Genomic DNA, 25,800 nt, shown 5'->3' with positions numbered 1-25,800 from the left:
GCTGTATTTGAAACATGATTTACATTTCAAAAGTTTGTAGTTGACTGTTTTTGCTGTTTCTGGACAAGATTTTTACAGAATAAACTCATTGGAATGCATCATGGTTATGTTGTTTTGGTATTTTTATATTTTTAGTTTATTGACATTAGGAATCCACTATATCACTACTTCAGAAGAGATTACAGAAATGTTTATATATATATATGTATAAAATAATAATAATAATAATAATAATAATAATAATAATAATAATAATAATAATAATAATAATAATGACCTATAAATAAACTATTATTTACTTGAAATAGGTTTAGTTAAAGAGAAAGAGGGTATAGTCAATAAAGGAGGTCTTTCTATTGGCTAATAGAGAGCTGTGTATACAGTATATATAAATAAATATGGCAACAATTCCAATAAAATGCATAAATTCGAACTTCATTGATTTTTATGTATTTAATTATATTTTTTTATCGTCAAAAATGTAAATTACTTAATTACTTGAAATAATCATAAAATTATGATGTTTCGCACCAAATTTGTTTTAAGGGCTGAAAACAGCTTTTTGCGTTCAGTCTGCGCAAGAAGTACGCAGTTCTGAGCCTTGCTGGGTTCCATACACACGCATGCGCAGTCATCTAGTCCAAATACGCGCTGAAAAGGAAAGGCGAGTTTTACTACGAAACCATCGAACGATAACTGGATAATTACGTTTTTAGCCCTTTTATCTGGTTGTTACTTTGCTTTCGGGCATCGTAAAATACTCCCCAAACAGACGCTGAGCGAGGAACATGGCGGATAAAGAAGGTGCGTTTGGCGAGAGCTTCATGGCCCATGTCTCCATGCGTGCCGCTTTGTGCACCACAATGGTGTGATGTGATGTTGTTAGCGTCGCATGCTAACTGGCGTTATCGAAGGCTGCTCCCGCATACTGTACATAAAACTACAACCCCTTGTTCTACCTCCGTTCCACAGCAGTGTACGATGATGCGGTGGAGGAGAGGGTCATCAACGAAGAGTACAAGATATGGAAGAAAAACACACCGTTCCTCTACGACCTGGTCATGACGCATGCGCTGGAGTGGCCCAGTCTCACCGTCCAATGGCTGCCTGACGTCAACAGGTATGTGTACTGTACCTGTGGTCACCTGAAGCCCTCACCTGTCGTCACTAGACAAGGTCGGATGTGTAATGCTGGCTATACTGACGCACCAATGAATAAGGGAGTCTAAAAGACAAACCACCACAACATAGTCCCATTCATCGAGGCCAAGGTGACTTGACCCTGTCTATCTATAATCGATCTATTATTGATAGTAGGCCTTAAGGTTTCTTTTTCATCTTAACCATAACATGTTCTATATACTGCAGTCTTGTCTGTGGGGTTCAAGCAGAACTGTTGACACACACACACACACACACACACACACACACACACACACACACACACACACACACACACACACAAACACACACCAGTCTGAGTTGTGTTGGTACCTCTGCAGGCCGGAGGGGAAGGACTACGCGGTCCACAGGCTGGTTCTGGGGACCCACACATCGGATGAGCAGAACCACCTGGTGATCGCCAGCGTTCAGGTCCCCAACGACGACGCCCAGTTTGACGCGTCGCACTATGACAGCGAGAAAGGAGGTGACTATTGCGCAACATCATCGCATAGTAGGAATAACTCAACTTTTGAATTTACTTAACATGGGTTTGATTAGCATGCAATTATAACAGGTGGAGCTGGTTAGCTATTTATTTCCCAGAATTATTATATGTTTAGAGAAGGTTAAGTCCATCACAGTCGACTACCAGTGAGTTGTATAAACTTGTCTTTGAGGCTAGTTAATATGTAAACACGGAGTAACAGTTGGTTATGGAGTGTTGTTGTTAAAGTGTTTTTCATCTTCTGTTTCTCAGCAGGTATGTTGAAAGTTCTCCTACCGTTTCACACGGGTTGCTGGTGGCTGCACTGAAGTTCCCATGATGCCGTTGGTGATGGTCCCTAGAGGAGCCATTTGTTTAGATGGGCTTTGGAATACAACTCAATGAAAGGCAAAAATAAACCCAGGTTGAGGTTCAAAAGGTGGAGAAAGGTTTTTCTAATTGACCTTGTGATTAGCTGACACCATCTTTTCTAGTCACAAAATGTTCTCTATGGGGTTTTATATTTCTGTTCGACAATTTTGTTGGATGAATAAAAAACGTTGGTGCCTCTTCAAAACCAATTGCACATCATTTTAGAAACATTACTCATGAACTATTTACTATTTAAGTGAATTAATATAACTGATGACTGAATACTAACAGTTAAATTAGTGAGAGTCGTTTTCACCATGACCAATAGACTGGAAGGGGTTGATTGTTCCTTCTCCTCTGCCCTTCTTCCCCAGAGTTCGGCGGCTTCGGCTCGGTCAGCGGGAAGATTGAGATCGAGATCAAGATCAACCATGAGGGCGAGGTGAACCGCGCCCGCTACATGCCCCAGAACCCCTGCATCATCGCCACCAAGACACCCACCTCAGACGTGCTGGTCTTCGACTACACCAAGCACCCGTCCAAACCAGGTCCGCGCACGCACTCACGCACGCACGCACGCACGCGGTAGGGTGCAAACCTGCTGTTGCTGATCAGCCTTATACCCTGGTACCAAGGGCTGTCCCTTGCCATAGGACAGCCAGCCAAAGGAAACGTTTTTGGGCAGTGCTGACATCTTCATGTTTCTGAGGGGCATGCATGCCGTAACGCCTAACTTCTTCCAGATCCCAGTGGGGAGTGCAGCCCGGACCTCAGGCTCCGGGGCCATCAGAAGGAGGGCTATGGTCTGTCCTGGAACCCCAACCTCAGCGGGAACCTGCTGAGTGCCTCTGACGACCATGTGAGTCAATACCCCCCCACACACAATATAATTTGTGTAATAATGTGTGTAAAATACATTGTTATAAACAGATCCTTTGAGGCTACAGATATTGTAGGTAAACTCACACATAATTGTACCCTCAATTCCTGTTCGGGACTTACAGTGTACATCTTATAACATGAGGATGGATAGGTCAGGTCAGTGATCAGCCAGAAAGGTCACAATCTCAAACTAGCTTTCCTTGCTCCCAGACCTGTGCTGTGGGCTAAATAAATAACCCCGCCTTGTCTCGTCAGACCATCTGCCTGTGGGACATCGGCGCCGGGCCCAAGGAGGGCAAGATCGTCGACGCCAAGACCATCTTCACGGGCCACACGGCGGTGGTGGAGGACGTCTCCTGGCACCTGCTGCACGAGTCGCTGTTCGGCTCGGTGGCCGATGACCAGAAGCTCATGATGTAAGTGGAGTCCAGAGGGAGTAAATGAGCCCCCCTGACTGACAACAAGAGGGGTTGGAAACAGTGTCTACAGGTTCAAAGATACATTTTGCATCATGCACAAGGATCTCAAACACATTGAGATAAAATAATGAGAGGTGGGGCTTGATATAGGGGGGCGTGGTCTCAAAGGCGCCGGTACAAAGTTTGAATCTCCAATTCTACCCGTCGGCATCCCCGGGCAAGATGTATAATCCCTTCCCGCTTTTTCATGACGCGTGTCTGAATTCAATATCACTTGAGAGCCTGATAAATCAAAGAATAGTAAATAGCCGTGGTTCCTGATTTTTTTAATACGCTAAAGCCTGTTCTTGTGTACAGCTGGGACACGCGCTCAAACAACACCTCCAAGCCCAGCCACTCTGTGGACGCCCACACGGCGGAGGTCAACTGCCTGAGCTTCAACCCCTACAGCGAGTTCATCCTTGCCACTGGATCTGCCGACAAGGTAGGATCACAATGCTTGAGTACGGCGGCCCCCTCGGGTCTGATCAGATGAGCAGGGTGGTAGCAAGCAAAGTGTTTCTATATCTGCAACGTTTATCGTTTGACTAAAGTTAGTGACGGTAGACATTTCGTTATGTTCATCAGTAATATGCTGAACGCTTAATCATTTGAAGGTTACGCGATCGAAGCCGTCCCGCCACCTTACTCTGAATAATAGTCGGTTCAAGCATTCATATTGTAAACTAATAAATAATGCACGGTGGTATTCTGTGTCTTATTTCCGTGCATGGGTGAGCGGTTGAGCGTGCATATGACACTGATTTGCATCGCGTTTCTCCTCTCAGACCGTGGCGCTGTGGGATCTGAGGAACCTCAAGCTGAAGCTCCACTCCTTCGAGTCGCACAAAGACGAGATCTTCCAGGTAATGCGAACACACCCCCCAGTGGGACCCACTGCAAGCGGCCCGATCTCTGGGTTTGTGCCCTGGCTTCGGGAACCCTGTAGCCTTGTGGTCGGCAACACCAGTCCTCTGGGCTCCGGACAGGTGGAATGATGTGTCTTCTCCTGCTGTGGTTTGTAGGTCCAGTGGTCCCCCCATAACGAGACCATCCTGGCGTCCAGCGGCACCGACAGGCGCCTCAACGTCTGGGACCTCAGGTAGGAACGACCTGAAGGCCAGAGTCTGCTCAGAGTTTCAACAGAAATTAGGATTACATACAGATCTCTTAAGGCTTCAGTTAATATAGTCAATTAGTCAACTTAGTACTTTTATAACTTTCAAAAATACAGTATATGAATAATTGGGAAGTTAGCATTAGCTTCCCAATTATTAAAGCTAGCAAAATGTAGTGTTTATTTTAACATTTCTCTACTAACTGTACAATGGTAGTTGTAATAAAACTGATGTCCCTCCCCACCTTGAAGAGGCTAACGGAGTGACCCCTTTGGGTTGTGTCTGAGCACGGAGAGCCTAGTACTGATGCTGTATATTTGCATTGCTTCCCCAGTAAAATTGGAGAGGAGCAGTCTGCCGATGATGCAGAGGATGGACCCCCTGAGCTGCTGGTACGTCCCTCGGGCCAACACACTGCACCCCAGGGCTGTATTCAACCACAGAAAATAGATGGATTAAGAAGAGCTCATCTCCTTTATGAAAGCCACACCGGTGTTGGTTTGACTAATGACCATTTGGGAGAGCGACAGCATATCGACGGACCAATCGACCAGAAGGTGTCAGCCCTTCTGCACACCAGGAGCTCACAATAGACTACTCCACCTTTAACCCCGTCGTGAAGGGGCAAGAGTCTCCATTGATGGACCTTTAATAGTTTTTCCCCTCATTGATTTAGGTTGTAAAATACAGTGTTATCTCCCCATCCATCAAAACCTAAGTAAATATTCACATTTCTACCTCAAGTTTATTTTCCACACATTTGAACAGTGGTGCTCGTGAGCAATGCTTACATTTCTTATCCTGGCTGTGGTCCCCGTTCAAGAGTAAATGGTAATATCGAGCCATTCCTCTGCTGCAGTCAGGGCCTTCAGTGGTGTCGCTTTTTTTCATGAATCCTAAGAGCACTTCTGTCTGTCCTGCAGTTCATCCACGGAGGTCACACGGCCAAGATCTCCGACTTCTCCTGGAACCCCAACGAGCCCTGGGTGATCTGCTCTGTGTCTGAGGACAACATCATGCAGGTTTGGCAGATGGTAAGGACGCTCGTTTCTTAACACGCATTCACACACGTACAAGGCCTTCCGATCCAAGCAATTTAGGAAGACCAATCCTGCTCAAATCTGAAAAAAAGGGAAAGCCCTGTATGTTGGACTTGATTGCAAGACATTTGGGAGGTTAAGACACAGTTGTAGTATCATGTTGTCTTAGTTCGCCGCAGAAAGGCCAACCGGCTGTAATTACACTGGATTCGATATTGTGGAACTTGCTTTGTTGAGTGCCGATAGTCACTGGTCACTCGTCAGTTGGGACGCTCCTGAAGATCGTTTTTGTTTGACTGTGGTTGGGACGTTATCCCTGAACCTTCATCTGATGGCCTCCTCTCCGCAGGCGGAGAACATCTACAACGATGAGGAGCCAGACACCCCAGTGTCGGAGCTGGAGGGACAGGGCTCCTAACCCCGCCCTGGGGTCAGGAGCTTCCAGTCCAGACGCAAAACACCCCTGCCTCTAGAAGGATGTGTGAATCGTAATGAATCTAGGGCACATTTGGAAGATGCCATACCTTTCCCTTTTTTTTTTTGTTGCTTATGTACATAGTGAGGGCGGCTTCCTCAAAAAGCGCCTTGGAACGATAAGTCATCTACGTTGCCAAGGTGACCGGAGCACTAAAAAAATGCTTTTTTTTGAAAACCAGACTGAGCTTAATTTCCTTTTTATACTCCCTTCATAATATTCACCTTTTCTTTCCTTCTTCCTTCCCTTTGGTGGGTGCAGCCACACGACGACCAGTTTCTCTTAATACCATTTGTTGATCCGTTGATTTGTTAGCATTTCATACTAATTTAATGCCCCTGAGGTAGATGCATGTTTTGTAAAAGTTTCCATTTACAGTGGTCGTGGCACATTTTCCCCTGCAGCATCTTTATCAGTGTGGGTGCATCGCAATAAGAAACTAACTTTTATTGTGATTTATAAAAGCTATGTTTTTGTTGGACTAAACACTTGCTTTCTTATCTGGACATCTAAGCATTGGCAATCAATTTGTTCATAAAGAAATTAAGGGATGCCGATGCAGCACTTGTCTGTTTCTACAAAGCCCATTAATGTTACAAGATGAAAATAAATCCACGATTGCAAATTCTACAAAATGTTTATTGAAAAGCAAGACAGGACTATAAGAACATTGTACAATCTCCATGTGAGTAGTGAAAGTGGGGTGGGAGGGGTTTGACAATTTTCCGTTTTCTTTTTTTTAATTAAATAAAATAAAGCTTTCTGAAGCCATGGTGAGTTGAGCCTCCTTGTTCACAGTTGCATCTCGCCTGCAGAGGTAGATTCTGACTTTACCTGAGAGTCAATCTGGGACAAAGGAAGATGGATGCCAAAATAAACCCCTTTTTCAAAAAGACAATCCCCATTTTTTTGTACCAGGATACATTTAACGTTCAAACGTCTTATCCTACTTCCAAAATAAGAGAATGGCCCTCCTAGGTAAATGCCAAAAAAAAAAAAATAATTGCCCATCAAATCACTTTCTTAACCAACAGAACAGGTGGAACTAATTCACTTTGCAGGGAATGTTTTTAAAGACCAGAGGTCAAAACGACAGCATTTTTCATGATTGCACGTTGGGAGATACGACAACCAATCCTTTAAGTCGTTAACAGTTCAGACTTCAGACCTGTTGAACGTGTTCATTTAAATAACCAACGATTAACGACTACACTTCCAACTCAAACAGTATCTCTAGAGATGAGTTGGTTCAAACAACTACCCAGGTATGTAGCTTACATCCTACAGAAATGATAAACTGCTGCAGTTTGAGAAGTAATGAAGCAAATGAGCTGGGGGGGCGCACTGCAATACAAAAACGGTAGTAGCCATTCCTATTTCACAGGTAGTACAAACAGGTCAATTTGAGAAGGAAGGTAACTATCGGTGTTAAATCAATTCAAACAAAACAAGTGAACTAGTGGTTGGGGAAACTGCAACAATCTTAACCCGTTTAAACAGCATCACCTCCTATATTCCTGAAGTGTATAAGCACACTCAACATGTAGCCCTAGGAGCATTCATCTGCAGACAGGATACATGAAAAGTCCTAATGGGTGATCACTCAGGATCATGAACATGATAACAGAAATACTGTGCTTGAATAAAACTTTAATCAAACATTGCTGGTCGGTCTTACTAAGTGCAAACTGGGGAGCTGTTTTGGAATGTCTGAAACAGTGATTGGATGCAGGCATTCTGGCTAACAGTTGAGCTACGTTGAGTGTTTGGGAGACTGGCTCTTCTCAGGTGCATAGCTCTATGTTGCAGAAGCATCGATTGGATTGAAACCTCATGAAAGGGGTTGTGTTGTTCGGGGAATGCATGCTCTACCAGAGGAGAGGCCAGTAAAATATGTGGTGGGCCCATCATGTTTAAATCTAGGCATCTCAATCTTTAGCATCCAGACTTCCATACAGGACAGGTTATTTGGAAACTGGTGATGTCCCTTTATAACTGACCAGTGCCTCGGACATAACCAGACATTCACTGAAATCGAACCCTGATTCGAACTGCATGGTCTTACATTCACCACATATCTGTCAAAAAGGTTCCCCATAATAATAGTTCCTCTACGAAAAACAATCAAACCATTCCGGCCTATAATAAATCCTATAAAAACTTTGATTTTGATACTAATTTGAAGTAAAGAAAAATCCACACTCTGCTTTCCCTCAGTATAAATATCAAAGGTGACAAAGCTGCCTCGTCAGATATAAAATAGGTTTTGAACCAGATTATATTTATTCTTATACTTTCCGTAGATGTCCGACATACATTCTTTTCCTTCTCCCTTTGCCCAGTAACTACATATACTGTTCAGTCCGGCAGGAATGAACAAATGACGCAGTTGAGCATGAGAGAAAGGTTAACACAACAGGTTTACAATAACTGGCAGAAAGGCACAGACGGTTAATCTCTCACTCTGGGGCGGGGAATGGGGCTTGAAAAATGACTCCCAAACAAGAGGACAACACATGGCGCTTCAGCGACCGAGCAAACAATAGAAGGAGAAACTAAAGCCCGTCATCAGCTTTCAGAAGGAGGCTTGCCGCTCCAACCGACATTGGAGCGGCATGAAGCCTGACGGGGACTAAAGACGAGACGCCAAAGGACCCAGCCTCACATAAGATACACTATGTCCTCCACTGGAGTTGGCTTGCGATATTGTCTTAAAACTCTGGGATTTTTTAAGATGCTAACTCTGCATCGAGTTTGAGGGATTCACACGTTGGGAGCAATCCTGAACAGACAACACTAAAAACGGGTTCAGAACCACAAGCAGCACCCAGGTCCAGAAAGCCTAGATCTGAAGTGTCTGCAGTGGGGGACACCATGGGGAATGTTAAACTTTAGCCCTTGACATTTTATATTACCGTGTTTGAAAGGCTGATTGGATTTGCATTCACACAATGATGGAATTTGCCCTGATGGCAGCCACACACACACACACACACACACACACACACACACACACACACACACACACACACACACACACAAAGACTGAAGTATTGGAAAAATAGTCTGAGTGGTGGGGGGGAAGGGGTAGCCTGTGGTGATTTTTGATGAAAATAAACCCGGCTCTACCATGAACCAGGGGGAAATTCTGTAAATGCTACATGGCGCAATTTCCCTCAGGATTATACATATTAGAAAAAAACTGGCTACACTTGTAATGGAAATCCCCCTCAAACAAAACACCCAAATTATAATCATGACTATAATTGTCCAAAAGACCCTAAGAAAATATGAAAAAAATAAAATGCTGATTAGCGTAAGAATCAAAGTGCAGCTTCCCTCCGGCTGCCACAGAGTCCTAGGTAAATACGGTTGACTGAAAAAAAAATAGTAATCAGGAGGTACCAAGTGCTTGCTACAAAGCTAATTATCTTAAACCAACGGAAAGCCGGGGGACAAAGAAATGGAAAAGAATAACTGATGCAATTGCTTTACTCTTAAAATGTTTCAAAAAAGAAAATCGGGAAAAAAAACCAAAGGTTCCCTCCAAGGAAACATGGAGAATGCAAGTTCTAGGGACAGACCTAACCAAACAAGTTAATAACTCAACTGAAGATCTGGTGTTTAACCATCTAGGTAGCAGATTCTAAAAGGGACCCATCGTATTACACTGCTCCCCCCCCCTCCTTCACACACAGACCAGCCTCTCAGTCCTGTGCTTGCTGTGTTGCCGCAGTGTGGCCGCACGCAGCAGTAGTATCCGTTCCATCCGCCGTGGCCGATCCGTCCGCTGGGGGTTCCTGCTGCTGTTCCTCCAGTCCAAGAGGCCCGGACGTTGGGCAGGGAGCTTCCTCCTCCCCTTCCCCTTCCCCGAGGCCAGGCGCCCGGGTCTCCGGCGTGTCCTCGGGCGCAGAGTCCTCGTCTCCCCCGGCAGAGGGCTCCGCGGGGCTGGCCTCCGCGGGGCTGGGCTCGGGCAGCGTGGAGACGTCCTCGCCGCCCTGCTCCTCCTGCAGGACGCCGATGCGGGTGTTGAGGTCGTTCCTCTCCTTCTGCAGCGCGCGGCACAGCCTCTCCAGGAGCTCCAGCTTCCCGTGCAGGGCCTTGAAGTGGCCGTCACGCAGGGTTTTCTATCGGAGAGGACCGGGAGAACAAAGACCCTGATGTTTGACATTGTGGGCTCGGCGCAGAGTTCCACTGAGGCAGGAGTTGCGTAGCGTCTTAGCCTAGCTATCTTGTTGCGTACGGGGAATGTGTTAACCAAGCAACTGTAAATGCTTAGCCCTTGTTTCTAGGAATATCTTTACCGTACCACCAGCGATATATTGTTCCTCTTTTTTTCAGACAAATGTACTTTTTGTAAGTCGTTCCGGATAAAAGTGTCTGCTGAATACCCTAAATGTAAAATGTGTTAAAACTAGAGATGGGAGGCAATAGCGTTCAGCGCTAATGCACAGGCATCTCAAGTAACCGATGTTATTTGCACCGATGTTAAATATACACGTCGCCAACTCGCAGCATACACCATAAGGCTGCTTGCTGTGGACGTATCGAGAAGCAAAACAAACTTTAAGGGCTGGTTACCCTACAGTTAAGGCTTGTTACCCTACAGTATAACTTTAGGCTTGTTAGCCAACAGTTAAGGCTTGTTACCCTACAGTATCACTTTAGGCTTGTTAGCCTACAGTTAAGGCTTGTTAGCCTACAGTATGACTTTAGGCTGGGCGCTCACCTCCTCTGCCATGTGCAGCAGGGCGTGGTTGTTGCTCTCCCATTTGGCCCTCCATTGGGTGGTCTCCTTCTCCAGTTTCTTGATCTTCTTGGTCATCTGATGAGGAACAGAACAGTATAACATTGATGTGAAATCAAATTTTTGTTTTTCTATGGTGAGCCTAATTAATTAAGCTTAATCTGAAGCATTTGTATTTTTGGCCGCGAGTCAATTCAGACAAAGCACTGGTTGATGATCCAATTTGAGCATGTTTCCAACACAAATACAGGGGGTGCTGTCGCAGGCTGATGGATCCGACTCGTCTCTTACCTTCTCCATCTCTTGTCTGAACGTTGTGAACACCTCATTGCTTTTGGCCAGCGTGCTCTGGAACTCTTCAAACTTGTCCATGTACAAAGACAGCTGGGAAACATTCTCGCAGAGGTCATTAACAAATACCAGAGAGACTTCATGAGCAATGACCAAGAAGAATATCCTTTTATACTGAACTAGTGCTGTGCGATTCGGCCCACAATTTTTTATCTAGATTATTTTTAATCAACAGATTTAAACCGATTCGACCACTGTTTGCAGCATCTAAATAAATGTTTCTACTGTACAAACAGGGCCCATATCTTTTTGCGACGTAATATGTCACCGCATCTGTGATCGCCTGTGAAAATTGCATTACTTTTGAACTGTTTATCTTTGCAGAGTCTGGTCAGAGGTTGGGTGTGGCACACGATAAGACGTTTGGCCAGACAGCTTACCTGCTGCTTGAGCTGGGTCTCCTGCTCTCTCATCAGCTCACACTTGTGTCTGGATTCTGTGGCATCCTTCAGCAGCTGGTGGCATAACAGGATGCTCAGTTACATGCATGTTGACCGAACTAAGCTAGGCTAACTAGAACTATGTATGTTTTACCTACATAGTTAAGACATACGTTGCCGTTTTCAGCAACACACCTTTAGATAAATTGCTGCATGACAATTCCCATAGATTATAAAAAACATAAAACACCTTGAGCATTCCGACTCATTTTGTATTAAAAAAACATCTGTGTCATATTAGCAATCACCAGCATACATGTCAAATTATGTGTGTACAATTACAAATATATTCAGTTGATCCATAACCTTAGTTGTAATCTCCATGACATGGAAAAATCACACAGACACAGAAAAAGACAGCTTTGGACTTACAAAGTCTCTCTCCCTCTGTTGCTTCTCCTCCACTTCCCTCATCATCTCCGTGATTCTCTGCAGCTTGGCGTCCATCAGCTGCTGCTGGACTTCCTTGTGCTTGAACACTTTATCAATGTGCTGCGAGGGGGACATGCGCAACATGAGTACAGCCGACACCGATCGAGTACAAACAGTGTTTTGGGGGATCTGGGCTTTGCTGCCTGGCTACCTTTTCAAAAGATGTGGAACAATGTTTAAGGGATTAGAGATATTTTCTACGTAGGAAAAAACTATGACATCCATGACATCCATCTGCAGTTCTTTGTGAGACAATACCACACACAATCGTTTGTGTGTTCCCTGCTTAAATATCCTCCCACTTCCAAATCACACGAGCCAACCCCAGCATCCACAATTTAAAAAGGGCAACAAGGCACAGCTTGATGTTAAAGAGTACTCAAACCCTTTGGACCAATGACTGAAATCTGCCCAGACGTTTGGTCTTCTTAGGAATCCCGCTAGAACCCAGCCCCGGCGGTCCGACCCATGGCAGACCGAGAGACGCACCTCCTCGCGGAGCTCGTACTGCTCGATGAGCTTCTTCAGCTTGTCCGCCAGCTCCATGTTCTCCTGCCGCAGCTTGCCGTTGTGGGAGCTGTGCTGCTCCATCTGCATCTCGATGTCGTTCAGGGTCAGCTGGAAGTGCTGCATGGCCTCCTTGCGCTGTTCGTCGTACTCCCGGGAGCGCTGGCCGTTCTCCTCCTGCGGGGGGGGGGGGGGGGGGGGGGGGGTCAATTTACTCACGGAGATGGGTAGGCTTTCCCTGCCAGCCGGGAATGGCTGGCGCTATGTCAAAAGAAGGCATGGTATTCTTGCGTTAAGTGTTTCATATTAAGGAAATCCAGGTCAATATACTATAAAGGCTGGCACATTATTTTATTTCCAGTTCAAATAATGGAGCTCAGTATCCGTATTCACAAAATTATACCCCTGTGTGTTCGGGGGTGTGCTGTTTGCAGGTTCTAATTGCAACATCATCTGCAACATCATGACTCACTAAATGTAGTGAGATCAGGAAACCTATGGAAAATGCCCCGTCTCCACTGTAGCTCCAATATTTATGCTCTGTCTCAGGCAAGGCCCTCCAGATAAATATAAAAGTAAATATATCAAGCGGAGCAGGAGGCAGTGTCTGGGCAGGGCAGCCAGAAGCATACCTTCAGTGTCTTGTTGTGTCTCTGCAGCTCCCGACAGAGGCTCTCCAGCTTGCTGCGCGCCAGGATGGCCTTGCTGTGTTCGCCCTGCAGGTGCAGCTTCTCCTTCACTATCTGGGACTGCTTCTTCTGCAGGACCTTCACCTGCTTCTGGATGCAGCGGCTTTCCTCCAGCTGGAGAGGGCGGAGGAAGCGTGTTACAACGCACGCGCAATACACCAATAATAGACCACTCTTGCCACTGGTCTCACAAATATGGTGGAAAATGTAGACCTTTTTGCCAAACCGGTGTGGTTCTGACCAGCGGTCATATGCTACATGTCAAATAGATCTAACATAACAATCCAGTCAGAATATACATCTCAATTAGGTGTTATTTTGTTGCAAAAAAAAAACTTTAAAAAAAAAGCAGCATATTCTCTCAGACAGTGATGGAAAATGTCAGGTCGAGGGTCAGGCACCATTTTGACTCAATAAAAGTAGTGTGATTTAGGGCTGGACCCGACTTTTCCAGTCAAATCTCATTTGCCCTCGCAACCGATTATTCAAACGATTCGTGGCAAACAAAACACTGATCTGTTTTCCAGTTTTACATGTTTAGTGGTAACCAGATTATAGAAGGAAGTAACAGGTGTGATAAATCCATAGGCTAAATCTGGCACTATATCAGGTGAGGACCGATCGGGATACGATGGAACCAGCGTGGATGTTAAACCAATATTCATGTGATGAATCCAAAGCTGGAAGCAAAAGGCTGTGTCCCTCTGGGTCTAGCGTGTTGAATGCTGGAACCGGGCCGGGCTCACCTCTCTTTTTACCCTGTTTCAACGCCATTGCTTCGGCCTTTAGGATTTAACATCGCTAGACCCACCGCATACTTTCCCATATTGTTCCCTTCTTAAACAGGTAGTGAAATCGTATATATATATATATATATATATATATATATATATAGTAATGTTGTATATGATATTAAACACTGTAATCAATGTGATTTTATCACTGTAAGTGAAATAACACATTCATTAGTCAACTCAAGAAAAGTCTCTTTTTGTCACTGTCTGGCACTTCAATTTAATCCACCAAGGGACACAAGTGGCGAGTTTAAATTGATTGCCATATCCGAGAGTAGATTAAGTTTATCGGACACATAGTTTAACGCTGTGGTGTGTATAGAGCTCTGTCTAGGCAGCGGTCTATTTTGATGTCCACGTCCGAGAGAGGGTTAATTTAAACTGACTCTTATCGTATTACGCCACGGTGTGGCGCATTTCATGAACAACATCCCTCATTATAACCCTCCTACGCAACAGGGGAACAAAAAATGTTCACCAAATTCCTTCTGGGACTCTCAAAAAAAAGACTTTCTTTTAATTCTCAGTGAATGAAAACCGTAAATAGATGCATAGTGTTCTATTTATGCAACATTTTGTTCCTAGAATGCCAATAGAAATTATATACAAAGATTAAATTATTATTAAATGATCTTGATTATCTTGCATAATTTTGTCCTAGGTTGTATATAATGCCTGTATGGCAGCCCTGGTTTTATGAACCTGGCTGCCCCAGTTTTAAATGAAAGCTGGACAATTCTGGCCTATATATTGACCTCAAAAGATGTTAGAAAAGATCTGTGGTTGCTATGGGCCTAAAAATATCTGATTGATGCTTCACTACTAGTAATAATTAATTTCTCTTACTCTGGATTAATATGGAATGAAATTTGGGTTTCTTACTGCACTGAAATATATGATACATATTTTTGCGGTTCTTATAATGCACAGAAAATAAAATAGAAAACCTGGATTACCCGGGGCTCTCTGGGAGGATTCAACTAGTCCACTTTTAGGGTACAGCCCTAGTGTCATTTAGAGACACCAGATGGTTCACTTCTAACTACCTGGTGGTTCGAGCTCTCATCCCAGATCTTACCAGGTCAGCGTACTTCTTGCACAAGGCGGCTAGTTTCTCCTCTGGCGTGGCCAGTGAGTTCAGGGCCTGCATCAGCAGGATAGCTTCTTTACCTGGGGAAAAATATGAAGATAACAACTGTCAGTACCACTTCATTTAAAAGAATGACGACATTTTAAAAAAATTAATAAAAGCTGGTTGACTGGAATTTTGACCAAAACTACAAATGAATCCGTCTCCAGACAAAGAAATAAGTTGAATGTTGACTTGCATTACAACGACTGATAACAGTCCAGGCCAGCCTACCAAAGCCCTTCTCGTCCCTGGTCTTGGCATCTCCTCCGGGGTCCAGCTCGGGCTCGCGCAGGTCGCTCGGGCTGTCCTCTCTTCCCGGGGTCTCCCCCCTCAGCTCCTTGGAGCAGCACACCCCCAGGCTGAACTCACCAGCATCCTCCTGAACACACACACACACACACACACACACACACACACACACACACACACACACACACACACACACACACACACACACACACACACACACACACACACACACACTGAAATATCCCAGGTCAAGAGGGAAACAGGAATGGACCTGCTTGTTTTAAACTTGTGTGTCTGTACATTAAAGTGCTGTGTTAGTTAAAATGCTTGTAGTTTCATTGCACCACAGTCTTAGTGAATACCATTTCATATCTATGGCAGAGTGTTACAAACATTCGCAGTTTGTACTTCCTTCTTCAGCAGCAGAGAGGCAGGGCTTCTCTGATCGGCATGGCAAGACTCATTAGAACAGTAGCGGCCATTACAGAAAGCAGTGGTGTGTAATCCCTTCCTCCTCTGTAGGCGTAGCAGAAGCTATTCAAATTTAGTTTACTCAATTTCCACAAACCCAGAGTTTACACAACTGAGAATTCACACTTGCTAGTCACCACCGCATCAAATTCAAGGGGATTATGGAAATTAGCAATCTGAGTGCAACTATCAGGACTGACACGCATTGAGCATTGCAGTTACCACCACCTGTTGTTATCACGTACAGTAACCGCTACCTTTAAAATCATACAATGTTGTACGCAGTAAGTCTAGCCAAGCTAATGTGACTGAAGCTTACCTGGCAGGGGCTGTCCAGCTCAGGCGGTGAATCATTGCCTCCGACTATTCGTCTGGACGCCACATCAAGTTCACACACACCAGTCGCCTCCATTAGTAATCCAATGTTAATATGCTAAGAGTTCAAAATAGACACAAAGAAGTACACACAGTGTTATGTCTGCTGGGAAAACAAGTACCAAAAGCAGTACAATACCATTCAAATTACACACGCAGTATTACACATACATACTGTCTTACACCGCGAAATTTATTTGGTCTTCAGTGCTTTGACACAAACGGTCAAATACTTTTTTTGAATTGAGTTGGGTTATTAGAAATGTTGTCATACACAAAAAAATACAAACATAAAAATGACACCAACGTGTCCATGCAACAAGTAAAGAATGTACGACACACGGGACTCGTGTTTAGCGATCACGTTACAAACCTGTCCTGCGCCTTCATTGTACACAACACCCCAACACATTTCATTTTCTTTTAAAGCTAATTATGTAATGCTCTTTCTGTCTGAGGCCTGAGGATAACACGAATATCACTAGATACGAATATCACACATTGAACGTCACTTTCCCGTGCATGACAACACAACGGTCGCTTAACGCCTCGAAAGATGACCAAAGACTGTGAAACAGTTTCACAAAACCGAAACTAATCAAGTGAATCCACCAACACTGACAAACTCCCTGCACGGTGCGGAAGTTGAGGACGAGTTAACCTTGGCTGAGTTCAGACTGATGACCAATGTTCAGGGAAGTTTGAACATCAGCCAACATAACCATCCCGAGTGGGATCACGTCCACTGTGGGATCCACTGTGGCGATAACAGGAACCTCGTAATGCATAATGTGTCTCTACTCTCATGTGTTGAGTTGTGCCCACAGCTAACAGCTAACAGCACATCATCTGTTGATGGAAAGGATGTCATGGCTCACTCCATGCTTCATTCTCGCATACGACTAACCCTGGCATTGGCCCAGATGTCACAATGAAAAGTTCCTATTTTAACGTGTGTTATAATAAAAGAGCAAAGCTTTCCCACATGTGCTAGACCTGGCAGCGTGTTGAAGCTGACAGTGCTAAGCCCCTAGCCGCTAGGTGGTGGCTAACAGAGCAGAGCTACACACATACACTATCACTTTCGTAACATTTACGTCGCTGACGACACAGCGAGTTGAAGCCCAGTGGGATGTATGCCCCAGGGCAACATGGTTGTTTTGTATATACGACAGAAATCAAGTGAATACTGCCGGAATGAAGCCTTACCTGCGAGTTGATCTGCCTGGGATCAGAGTCGCTTTTACACTGTGGAGCGAAAACACTTAGGCTCCTCCTCTTCCGGGTGACGTCAAAAGTCGAGACCACAGGTGCCATCGTATTAGAAAAGGTTCCCCCTCGCACACACACACACACACACACACACACACACACACACGCACACACACGCACACGCACACGCGCGCGCGCACACACACACAAAATATATCTTTTTAAATATATATATATGTGTGCAGATACGTACATAATACATATAAATCATACAAAACGTAAAAGTGCAAACCTAACCTACCGGCATCGGTATTATAGGAATATTACACAGAGATAAACAATATACAAAGTGCACAGTGGCCTAATCGGCTATAAATCATCATTAAACATAATTTATAATATGATATTGCCGTTTGCATGCAATTGATATATAAAATTAAACAACACAAGTTTTTGGAATATAGGCTATTACCAACGGAAAGCCCCCTCGTTACTGCCTATTTCATTAATTCCTGTTCAGAAATATGGGGGTGAACAAGATGGATAGTTTTTCCCGTTTAGAGTTTGAATTGTGTGCTTTGGGTCAACAGCTGCTGTACTGCACAAACATTGTGATTTCAAATTATCACCAATAGGAGACAGCAATGTCAATGGAAAGCGATGGAAACGCCAACTCTGTATCCCCGTTTTTACACAAACATGCAGGTGTGAGAAACAGTGGGTCTGCCATGAGAAGGTGTAGGAGGTCGGTTGGCACCCATGCTTTTTTAGAACACCTCAAAAAGATCATGCATATTCCCCCTTAGGGATTTTTTAAAATGTTAAATGAAAATTGTCCGTCAAAGATTTTCTGATTCCAAGATAATGCAACAACAAAGCATCGTTATCTTCGTTTGCGTACGCTCGACTGACATTTGAAATGAAAATCCCTACAGAGAAAGTCTCTGTATAAGTTGCTGGAAATTGTAGAGGCATTGATTCATTAATCATTTATCTCCTATGCATTTGATCTTCTTATCGTTGGAACCCGCGAATTGAATTAAATAATAAGGCTACAGAAACATGGGCAGATCAAACACACACACGCACGCACACACACACACACACACACACACACACACACACACACACACACACACACACACACACACACACACACATTCTTCGTTTTTGGTATGGACTGAGGAGGATTTTATTATTTTTTTGGAATTCCCCATTTTCAATAAATCAAACGTCGCTGAAAGCAATCTTGTACGGGGAGAGACCTGTCCCTCTGCAGCCATCGAGATAGAACAAAGGGTCGGGGTTCCCTCTTTCACCCGGGCACAACTCATCTGCGAGGTGAAGTGAAGCCACCTCCACTTTTACAGTAGTATTTTACACGGGGAGAATCCATGGGTGCTTAGCAAATCACTGAACACCCATTGGCTTTTCCAGCCACTTGTTCCAGCGCTGACAGCTGATTGGAAGGGCTGCCTTGAGAGACCCGCCCATTTTCGCTCCTCTCGGTGAAGCTTCGACTTCTACCCTGAAAAGAAAAAAATCATTCGAGAAGGAGAGCAAACGCCGGGCGACACTAAGAAAAAACCCTTTTCCTATTTCAGCGAGATTCAAGGATTGAAACATCAAGGAAATAAGCGACGGGTTTCAGTCAGGATTCTGGTAAGGTACGTCTTCGTTGTTGTATTCTGTAGCCCCATCTCGGCGAAGTGTGTCGGTACAAAGACACTGCTTGAAACCCTGGTGTCAAATAGCAACACAGCAGAATGTAGGGGACCGTGGTGTCTCTCTTCTCTACGTCCTTGTGTGTGAGCCTCAAACAAGCCTTGTGTACAAAATGACAGACGTGTTTGTACTGTAAAACTGGACCGAGAAACGGTGATTATAACGGGATAGGAACAACATCACTTTCTGAATGCAGCCACACATTGCTTGACCTGAAGTTCTATATTGGACCCTGTTCACTGACTCTATACCAAGTGTATTTACCGTTGAATGGCAAACCAGGACTTAAAATGTATATTTGCGTGTGCGGGCCTATGCTACAAAGTTATTATCCTCCCTGGAATGTCCAAGTAGACAACTACAGACCAACTAATTATCATGATAAGGTGTGTGTGTGTGTGTGTGTGTGTGTGTGTGTGTGTGTGTGTGTGTGTGTGTGTGTGTGTGTGTGTGTGACATATGCTTTCATTGTAAGGGTAACATGCTGGAGATCCCATTGTGTTTATTATTCACATTTTCTTAGTCAATCTCATCAATCTCTCTGGTGTCTGCACATCACCGATGCAAGTGCACCTTATCCAGAGGGGTGTCGTGTGTGGTGTTGTCATGGCAACAAATAGTTTTTGAAGAGGAAAAACATCTGCCAATGAGCTACATTGCTTGAAGTGCAGGCACTGTGTGTGTGTGTGTGTGTGTGTGTGTGTGTGTGTGTGTGTGTGTTTAAATTTGGATGAACCCTTATGCTTTTGTTTTAAACAATTCATTTTCATATACCTGTGTGTGGCAGTAATGCCTTCTGTTGACTCAAATTCACACAGCACTAAGAGCCGCTACCAAATTGTTCTTTGTTTCCCATCCTGTGGGGAATATCAACATCCTGCTTATTCTCAGCAACTCAATTCAGGCCACATCTCTCTAACGAATTGACTTTGTTAGGACCCAACCCCCCTCATCGCACTCTTTTTCCCTTCGTCAACACGTCTCTCTCATTTCCTTCTATTTCTATACTGGCTCGTGTCACTCACTCCCTTGGGCATATTAACACTTAATAAACTTGACTGGTGCATGTACAGCAGCACAAATACTGATTTTTTTTCCCCCCTAACAAACTTTGCTGTCTATTTGTTTTCAGCACCAGTTGTTTGATGGGAGGGGGAGGGGGGGAGGGGTAAACTGTCCAACTGACAGCGTGCCTCTAATCTATATGGGACTCAGTGAATTCCATTAACTACAACCGCTACACACCTACTCCATTCTTTCCAACGTCCAATCTGCAAGCTTCTTGCAGCCCTGATGCATTTCTTAGCACCCTTTACCTTTCTCAGTATCTCTCTCTCCCTCTCTTCCCGTTCCACACTCCTGACATGTATCCCTTCAGCGCCTTAACCTGCAGCCTCCCGAGAGACCTGTAAGTCAAGTGGCTGTCGGTGGTCACAGGGCTTTGCCTGATTTAAATGTGTCTTGTCTCAGGGCGGCGTACGACTTTGTTCTGTGTGTGTGTGTGCGTGCGTGTGTGTGTGTGTGCGTGTGTGTGTGTATGTGACTGAGAAGACCGTGTAACAGTGCACTCTCTCACCTCACATAGTGTCCTCCATTTAACATTGCCAGAAGCAACCTCCTGTGTCTGTGGTGGAGTCTCTTTAAAACGAGGCTGAACGTGATGCACTGTGAGTCCTGTTTAATGCTCTCCTTCAACAGAGTTCAAATCTAGCTTTCATATCCAGGCTTGTTTGTCAGAGGTATTGATTTTCCTCTGTGTTTGTCTCAGCAGCTTAATTATATGACTCTTGTGAATCTGAGCTGAGGTGAGACAATTTCATGGAAAGTGGCGCACCATCGATTAAGGGAAAGGCCAGCAAAGGGTGAACTGTGCGGGTGTCTCCTGTATTGTATACTTGGTTGGAGTGGACGTTGGTCATAGTTAAATTTAGCTTGAGTTTATATGGGACTCCGTAATTATGGCCAGCAGCAGTTTGCTTCTGAGCCGGCAGAGGAATGCTTTTGGTCTACGGTTCTTGTAATTGGGCCCGCACTATCAGGATTTCCCAATGGCTCTTCTATATTACTCTCTTACTCTTTAACTTGTGCTTTTCTTGAAAAGCTGTACTTTTGTGTGTGTGTATGTGTGTGTGTGTGTTTGTGTGTGTGTGTGTGTGTGTGTGTGTGTGTGTGTGTGTGTGTGTGTGTGTGCATACTGGGATATTTGTTTTGTTTTGCCTTCTACTTGAGCTGGCAGATCTCACACATGGTAATTGTTGACTTTTGAATCCTCTCACAGACTTCCTCATTCCAAGCTAGGAGGTTCTCCGTCTAGATGTGTATAGGAACTGGTCCACACACACACACGCACATGCACGCACACGCACACGCACACGCACACACACACACACACACACACACACACACACACACACACACACACACACACACAGTCACAGTCCCACACTCACACACCCTTCCTGTCCCGTTGGAGCTGCTGTGTTACGTCATTGACCTGTTCTGGTGACCTCTTGTTGAGCGATCCTCCAGATGTGGCCAATGGGAGCAGGCACAGATGCCTGTGGTGGGTGGAGCCAATTGGCTTCTGGTTAGAAGTCAAAGTCCTTCCTGAAGTACTTCTCTCTCTGTCTTTAACCTCTCTGTCGTTAATGCACTCTCCCAACGGTTTCCTCTATAGTATTTCCAGGAGATGGATGGAACTAACATCCATAACCTGACATCCATCTTCTTTCCACTAGCATTGGTTTTGGAGTTTAGCTCTTTGCTTATTGCTCATGGCATGATGACATATCTTGGATGGATGTTCTTGTAAACCATATTCCATTATCCCGTGTAAGTTAGAAGAGTGTATGTTAGAAGAGTTATAAATCGCCGCATTATAAAAAAAAAGTAGATCCTGCTTCCCTCAGAACAATTTTAGATTAACCAGTATGGGACAGAGCCGAGGAACACATTTAGGTTTCCAAAATATATTCTGGTCTTTATGAGAGCTTTATGAAAATGCCTTTTTAATAATTTTGTCAATTGTAAAACCAATTAAGTTTGAATAATATTGATGCCATAAAGGTAACTTCCAACACTTTGACAATAACTATGCATATGGGGTTTCAGCAGACCCTTCTCTATTCTTAGAGTGTACGTGCATATTGGGAGGAGTAAGGGAACAGTAGATTTAATCAGGCGTCAGCAGGCCTCAGTTATGGCTGATTTACGACTGATATGTTCGCAGGCCATGTTTCAGCCAGCTGCCTACCATGTCTCTTCTGTGGAACTGTGCGCTAACCTTAGGCTAACAGCAATGCTGTTCCTAGTAGCACTCTTGAAAGAAAGGCAGCATTTCCATAAATGATGAGACTTCACATTGGCGTATCGTCATATTGTGTCAATTAAATATTTGGGCGATCATGCTGAATCTAGATGATTTGCTGCCAACTTGTTTCCCACCTTGCATTTTGTTTCTCTGCTGGGCCATCTGGAGCTCAAGTTGTACCTACCCATTGGAAATCAGAAATCGGTCACAGACCCAAAGGCAGCCTCTTTGTCGGCAGACCAGCGACAGCCAGGGTTATTGACTGCTGCTGTGTTAAGCCTGGCCCTTTTCTCGTTAGGGTTAACCAGAAAGTGTCAGGGCACTGCAAGAGTCGGTGGAGCAACGTCCATGCAAGATTCTTATAGTATCTCTAAGTAAGAACAGTAGACAAAGAGAATAGCACTTATTCCTCTGACTAGATTTTGACCTCCTTGGTCTGGACTTCTTTTGTGGGAAGAAGCAACACAAAATTGAGGAGCATAATCAGGGCAAGGACATTGATTTTTTAGGCCTTCTTTTCAGAGGCATCAGAGCGATCTGTCATGTACCGTCTGCTTTCACTAGACATATTGACAAAAGCTTTGTCAATATGCCACCAGTAGAATATTTTTGGAGTGTCATTTGAAATAGAGTGTGCTTTTTGCTGCATCAAAGCACTGTGCCTGCCACCGGATGATTGGAAGAAATACCTTACTTTTCAATAAAGTGGAGACTAGAAAGGTGGCGGAATTGGGCTTGTTTGAGAGCATGAGACATTTATCTGGGTGGATATTTCCGTGTGAAGTTGGGTGCTATTACTTTTTTGGCACTTTCTTCCAACCTGTCCAGGGCCATAGACCATCTAAAGTCCAGTTGTCTATTGGTACGAATGGTGCCTATTGGTGCCCCCTACGGTGTGCTAGCAGACAGATTTACTAGGCTTTAACGCTCAATTGCCTCTTGTGTTGAACCGACAACACAAGATCCAAGGACCCTCGTGTGGATGCACTTTATATGCCTGAAATATCACACAAACGGCCCGTTATACCCTTTTTCAGTCGCTGCTTCTGAAAGGATTTAAAGTCTGCGGAGGAGGAGAAGATGAGGAGGAAGGTTTACCAGGTATTTCTTTTGCTATATCCAGGTCGGCCGTGTTTTATTCTGGACGTGCTGCTTCATTGTCTCTCTATCCCCTCATTGCCTGCCTGCTGCCGTAACAATGAACTGACCCACTTGGCTGCATGTGAATAATTTGTACTAATATGTTGCTTATGTGCAACACAGATTCAGCATAATCATACATACACAGATGAGCATACGATTCAAACTTTGTCACCATTAAGCTGCCACTTTTAGTGAAATCAGAGACATACATAAATACAATAAATCATAAAAAAACGATCATCATAAAACTAGTCAGCTTACCCAAGGAGGCCTACAGGTAGCCTGTGGGGGATCTCAACCCAGAACCTTTCGGCTGAGGAGTCATACGCCCTAACCAGGAAACCTGTATACCACCCTCGCTATCCTTTCCTTTGTTTCCAAATACTCTTCTTGCACTCTAAATCTTCTTTGCAGTGGTTTGGTCTCATCAGGAGTATTCTCCATCAAGCATTGGCTTACATCTTTCTCCTAAAGCCCCTTTAAACAAGTCAGAGCTGTGCTGTTTCTCTGATCTGCAGAATTACACCTCACAACAAATGCAGGCATCAAACATCTGCTCTAGGCAAAAAAAGAGGCAGAGGAAATAAACAAAGAACTGAATTGCGCAGTATCACCGTTTCATGCAAAGCCGCTTCACTGTTCATTTGAATGTTGTAACACTAGCTGATTACTCTGCAGTTAAAAACTATTGTGCTTTCCATTAGGGCTTACCCCCTTCCACTAAATCACCATTTCCCTCTTAGCCTGTCAAACACAGACAGAGTGGGCTTTGAACTGAGTTTCCTTGTGGGAATAGATTAGGCTAGTAGAGAACAATGTTCACCCTTCAAACATTGGCACGTTTCTTTCAAGCCATCCTGTCAAACACAGCCTGTGGTCACTCAAGCGAAATACACCATGGTTGACCGACAGGAAGTTTTGTGGCAATGGACAAAAAGTTCGATAATCGTTACTCCGGAAGTAATGGTAATCCTTGTATCGTTTGTATCGTTTTACATCCCCTTGGTGGTCTTGATGCGTTTTTTCTCTGTACAAGAGGAAGAAGAGAAGAGAAGAGAAACCCTCAACTTCTTGAATCATCCCTACGGGCAGGCGGTGGGCTAACCACGGCAGCATCCGCCTGCTGCTTTGAAGCTGACGGCAGGCCTGTGGAGCTCTTCCATATTTAGCCCTCCTGTATCAACAGCTGAGCCTCGCCTAGCACGTCACATCACCTGCACGTGCAAATAAAGCCCAGGGGGTGGATCTCAGTGCCACTTGCGCTGCGATTTATTTTAAAGACAAACGAACATGGCAAGGCCAGGGTCAACTGTTTTACCTCTGTGACTCAAAGGAGGCAGAGCATTCTGACAAAGTGTAGAGAGTTTAAGTATCCATATCCTACCCTGACAATAAAGATGCACTAGGGACGATAGCATGGACAAAATCGAAAGATATCTTTGGGACCTGGCTTCATGCAGAGAAAAGGGATTATTTATTGAGACCTCGGATCAGTATTTACAAATTAGTCTCAGACCCTTTAATCCAAAGGGATTTAGTGAATTACCTTGAGATTCATACTATATCATGAGCCCAGAACAGATGGGGGTCAAACAATGTTACCAATTGCCTTTCATACCACCTTCCTCTGAAAGTGCAAATACCTTCTAGTGCTACTAACCTATCCTATCATTCCTTTCTAAGCAATCAGTTTGTTTTCTTGGGCCGGCCAGCACTTTATCATCAGTGACACACTTTTTATCTCTCCCCCATCCCCTCTCTTCATCTTCTCCTTTTCTCTTTCGCTTTCCATCTATCTCTTTCATTCACTCTCTCCCTCTTTTGAATAAATGATGGCTACTTGATACGCCATATTTATTGCTGCGCTGGGCAACAGGGCACAGCTGAAAAACTTGACACCAGTGCGACAAAGAACTGTGCATGAACATTCACATGCAAAGGCGACGCACCCCTCTGCACACACTCTCATGCACTTTCCTCCTTCTCTCTCTATCTTTCTCCCAGAAAAGGCTTTGTTCTCACCTCTTAAAAATGCATGATAAAATCATTATTCCAAACTTTGTGGCTCTGCAGGCTATTCTTAAATGTTAACTGTGTAGAGTCAGGGAAGTAGAAGAGAGGAATAGACGGTAGATTAGGAGGGAAAATGCTCTCTGGGCGGTCTGTTGCATAACATCTGGACGAGAGAAAACAAAACGTAGGTTGGGTGAAAATAGCTACGGTGTGTGTG

At 44.4% G+C, this 25,800-nt stretch overlaps 3 protein-coding genes across 5 annotated transcripts in view; 2 read left to right on the top strand and 1 right to left on the bottom strand.

The window, feature by feature from the left end:
- Window positions 1-645: 645 nt before the first annotated feature.
- Window positions 646-9,653, top strand: rbbp7 (RB binding protein 7, chromatin remodeling factor). 2 transcript variants are annotated; one of them, XM_079737295.1, is made up of 12 exons: window positions 646-804; window positions 973-1,120; window positions 1,503-1,648; window positions 2,395-2,568; window positions 2,764-2,879; window positions 3,158-3,318; window positions 3,679-3,805; window positions 4,149-4,226; window positions 4,386-4,462; window positions 4,813-4,870; window positions 5,402-5,512; window positions 5,868-9,653. In XM_079737295.1, exons 1-12 carry the CDS (start codon window positions 789-791, stop codon window positions 5,934-5,936), a joined length of 1,281 nt encoding a protein of 426 aa, XP_079593421.1. In that variant the 5' UTR covers window positions 646-788; the 3' UTR covers window positions 5,937-9,653. The 2 variants fall into 2 exon arrangements, with proteins under 2 accessions (XP_079593421.1, XP_079593420.1); XM_079737294.1 differs by having other exon boundaries at window positions 2,392-2,568.
- On the bottom strand, window positions 6,617-17,497 carry txlng (taxilin gamma; the record flags this gene model as incomplete). The annotated part of the gene is made up of 11 exons (XM_079737293.1): window positions 6,617-10,120; window positions 10,723-10,818; window positions 11,032-11,124; window positions 11,472-11,546; window positions 11,904-12,023; window positions 12,453-12,647; window positions 13,103-13,273; window positions 15,032-15,123; window positions 15,317-15,464; window positions 16,125-16,238; window positions 17,390-17,497. 11 exons carry the CDS (start codon window positions 17,495-17,497, stop codon window positions 9,701-9,703), a joined length of 1,632 nt encoding a protein of 543 aa, XP_079593419.1. The 3' UTR covers window positions 6,617-9,700.
- A 1,443-nt stretch (window positions 17,498-18,940) lies between these two features.
- The window catches only part of ccdc102a (coiled-coil domain containing 102A), a 43,699-nt gene continuing 36,839 nt past the window's right edge, over window positions 18,941-25,800 (top strand). The window contains exon 1 of one of the 2 annotated variants that reach the window (XM_079737291.1): window positions 18,941-19,059. The gene's annotated coding sequence lies outside the window, so the exon portion shown is untranslated. The remainder of the gene's footprint in view (window positions 19,060-25,800) is intronic. The other variant, XM_079737292.1, reaches the window with a different exon arrangement.

The sequence above is a fragment of the Pollachius pollachius genome (assembly GCF_949987615.1).
Source record: "Pollachius pollachius genome assembly, chromosome: 5".
Classification (NCBI taxonomy): Eukaryota; Metazoa; Chordata; class Actinopteri; order Gadiformes; family Gadidae; genus Pollachius; species Pollachius pollachius.
This window is presented reverse-complemented; position numbering and strand designations above follow the sequence as displayed.

Bases quoted from the DNA above. Each gene is read 5' to 3' on its own strand.
- rbbp7 (XM_079737294.1), top strand. The intron at 3,319-3,678 runs GTAAGTGGAGTC...TCTTGTGTACAG, and splicing joins GATGACCAGAAGCTCATGAT to CTGGGACACGCGCTCAAACA. The intron at 4,227-4,385 runs GTAATGCGAACA...TGTGGTTTGTAG, and splicing joins ACAAAGACGAGATCTTCCAG to GTCCAGTGGTCCCCCCATAA.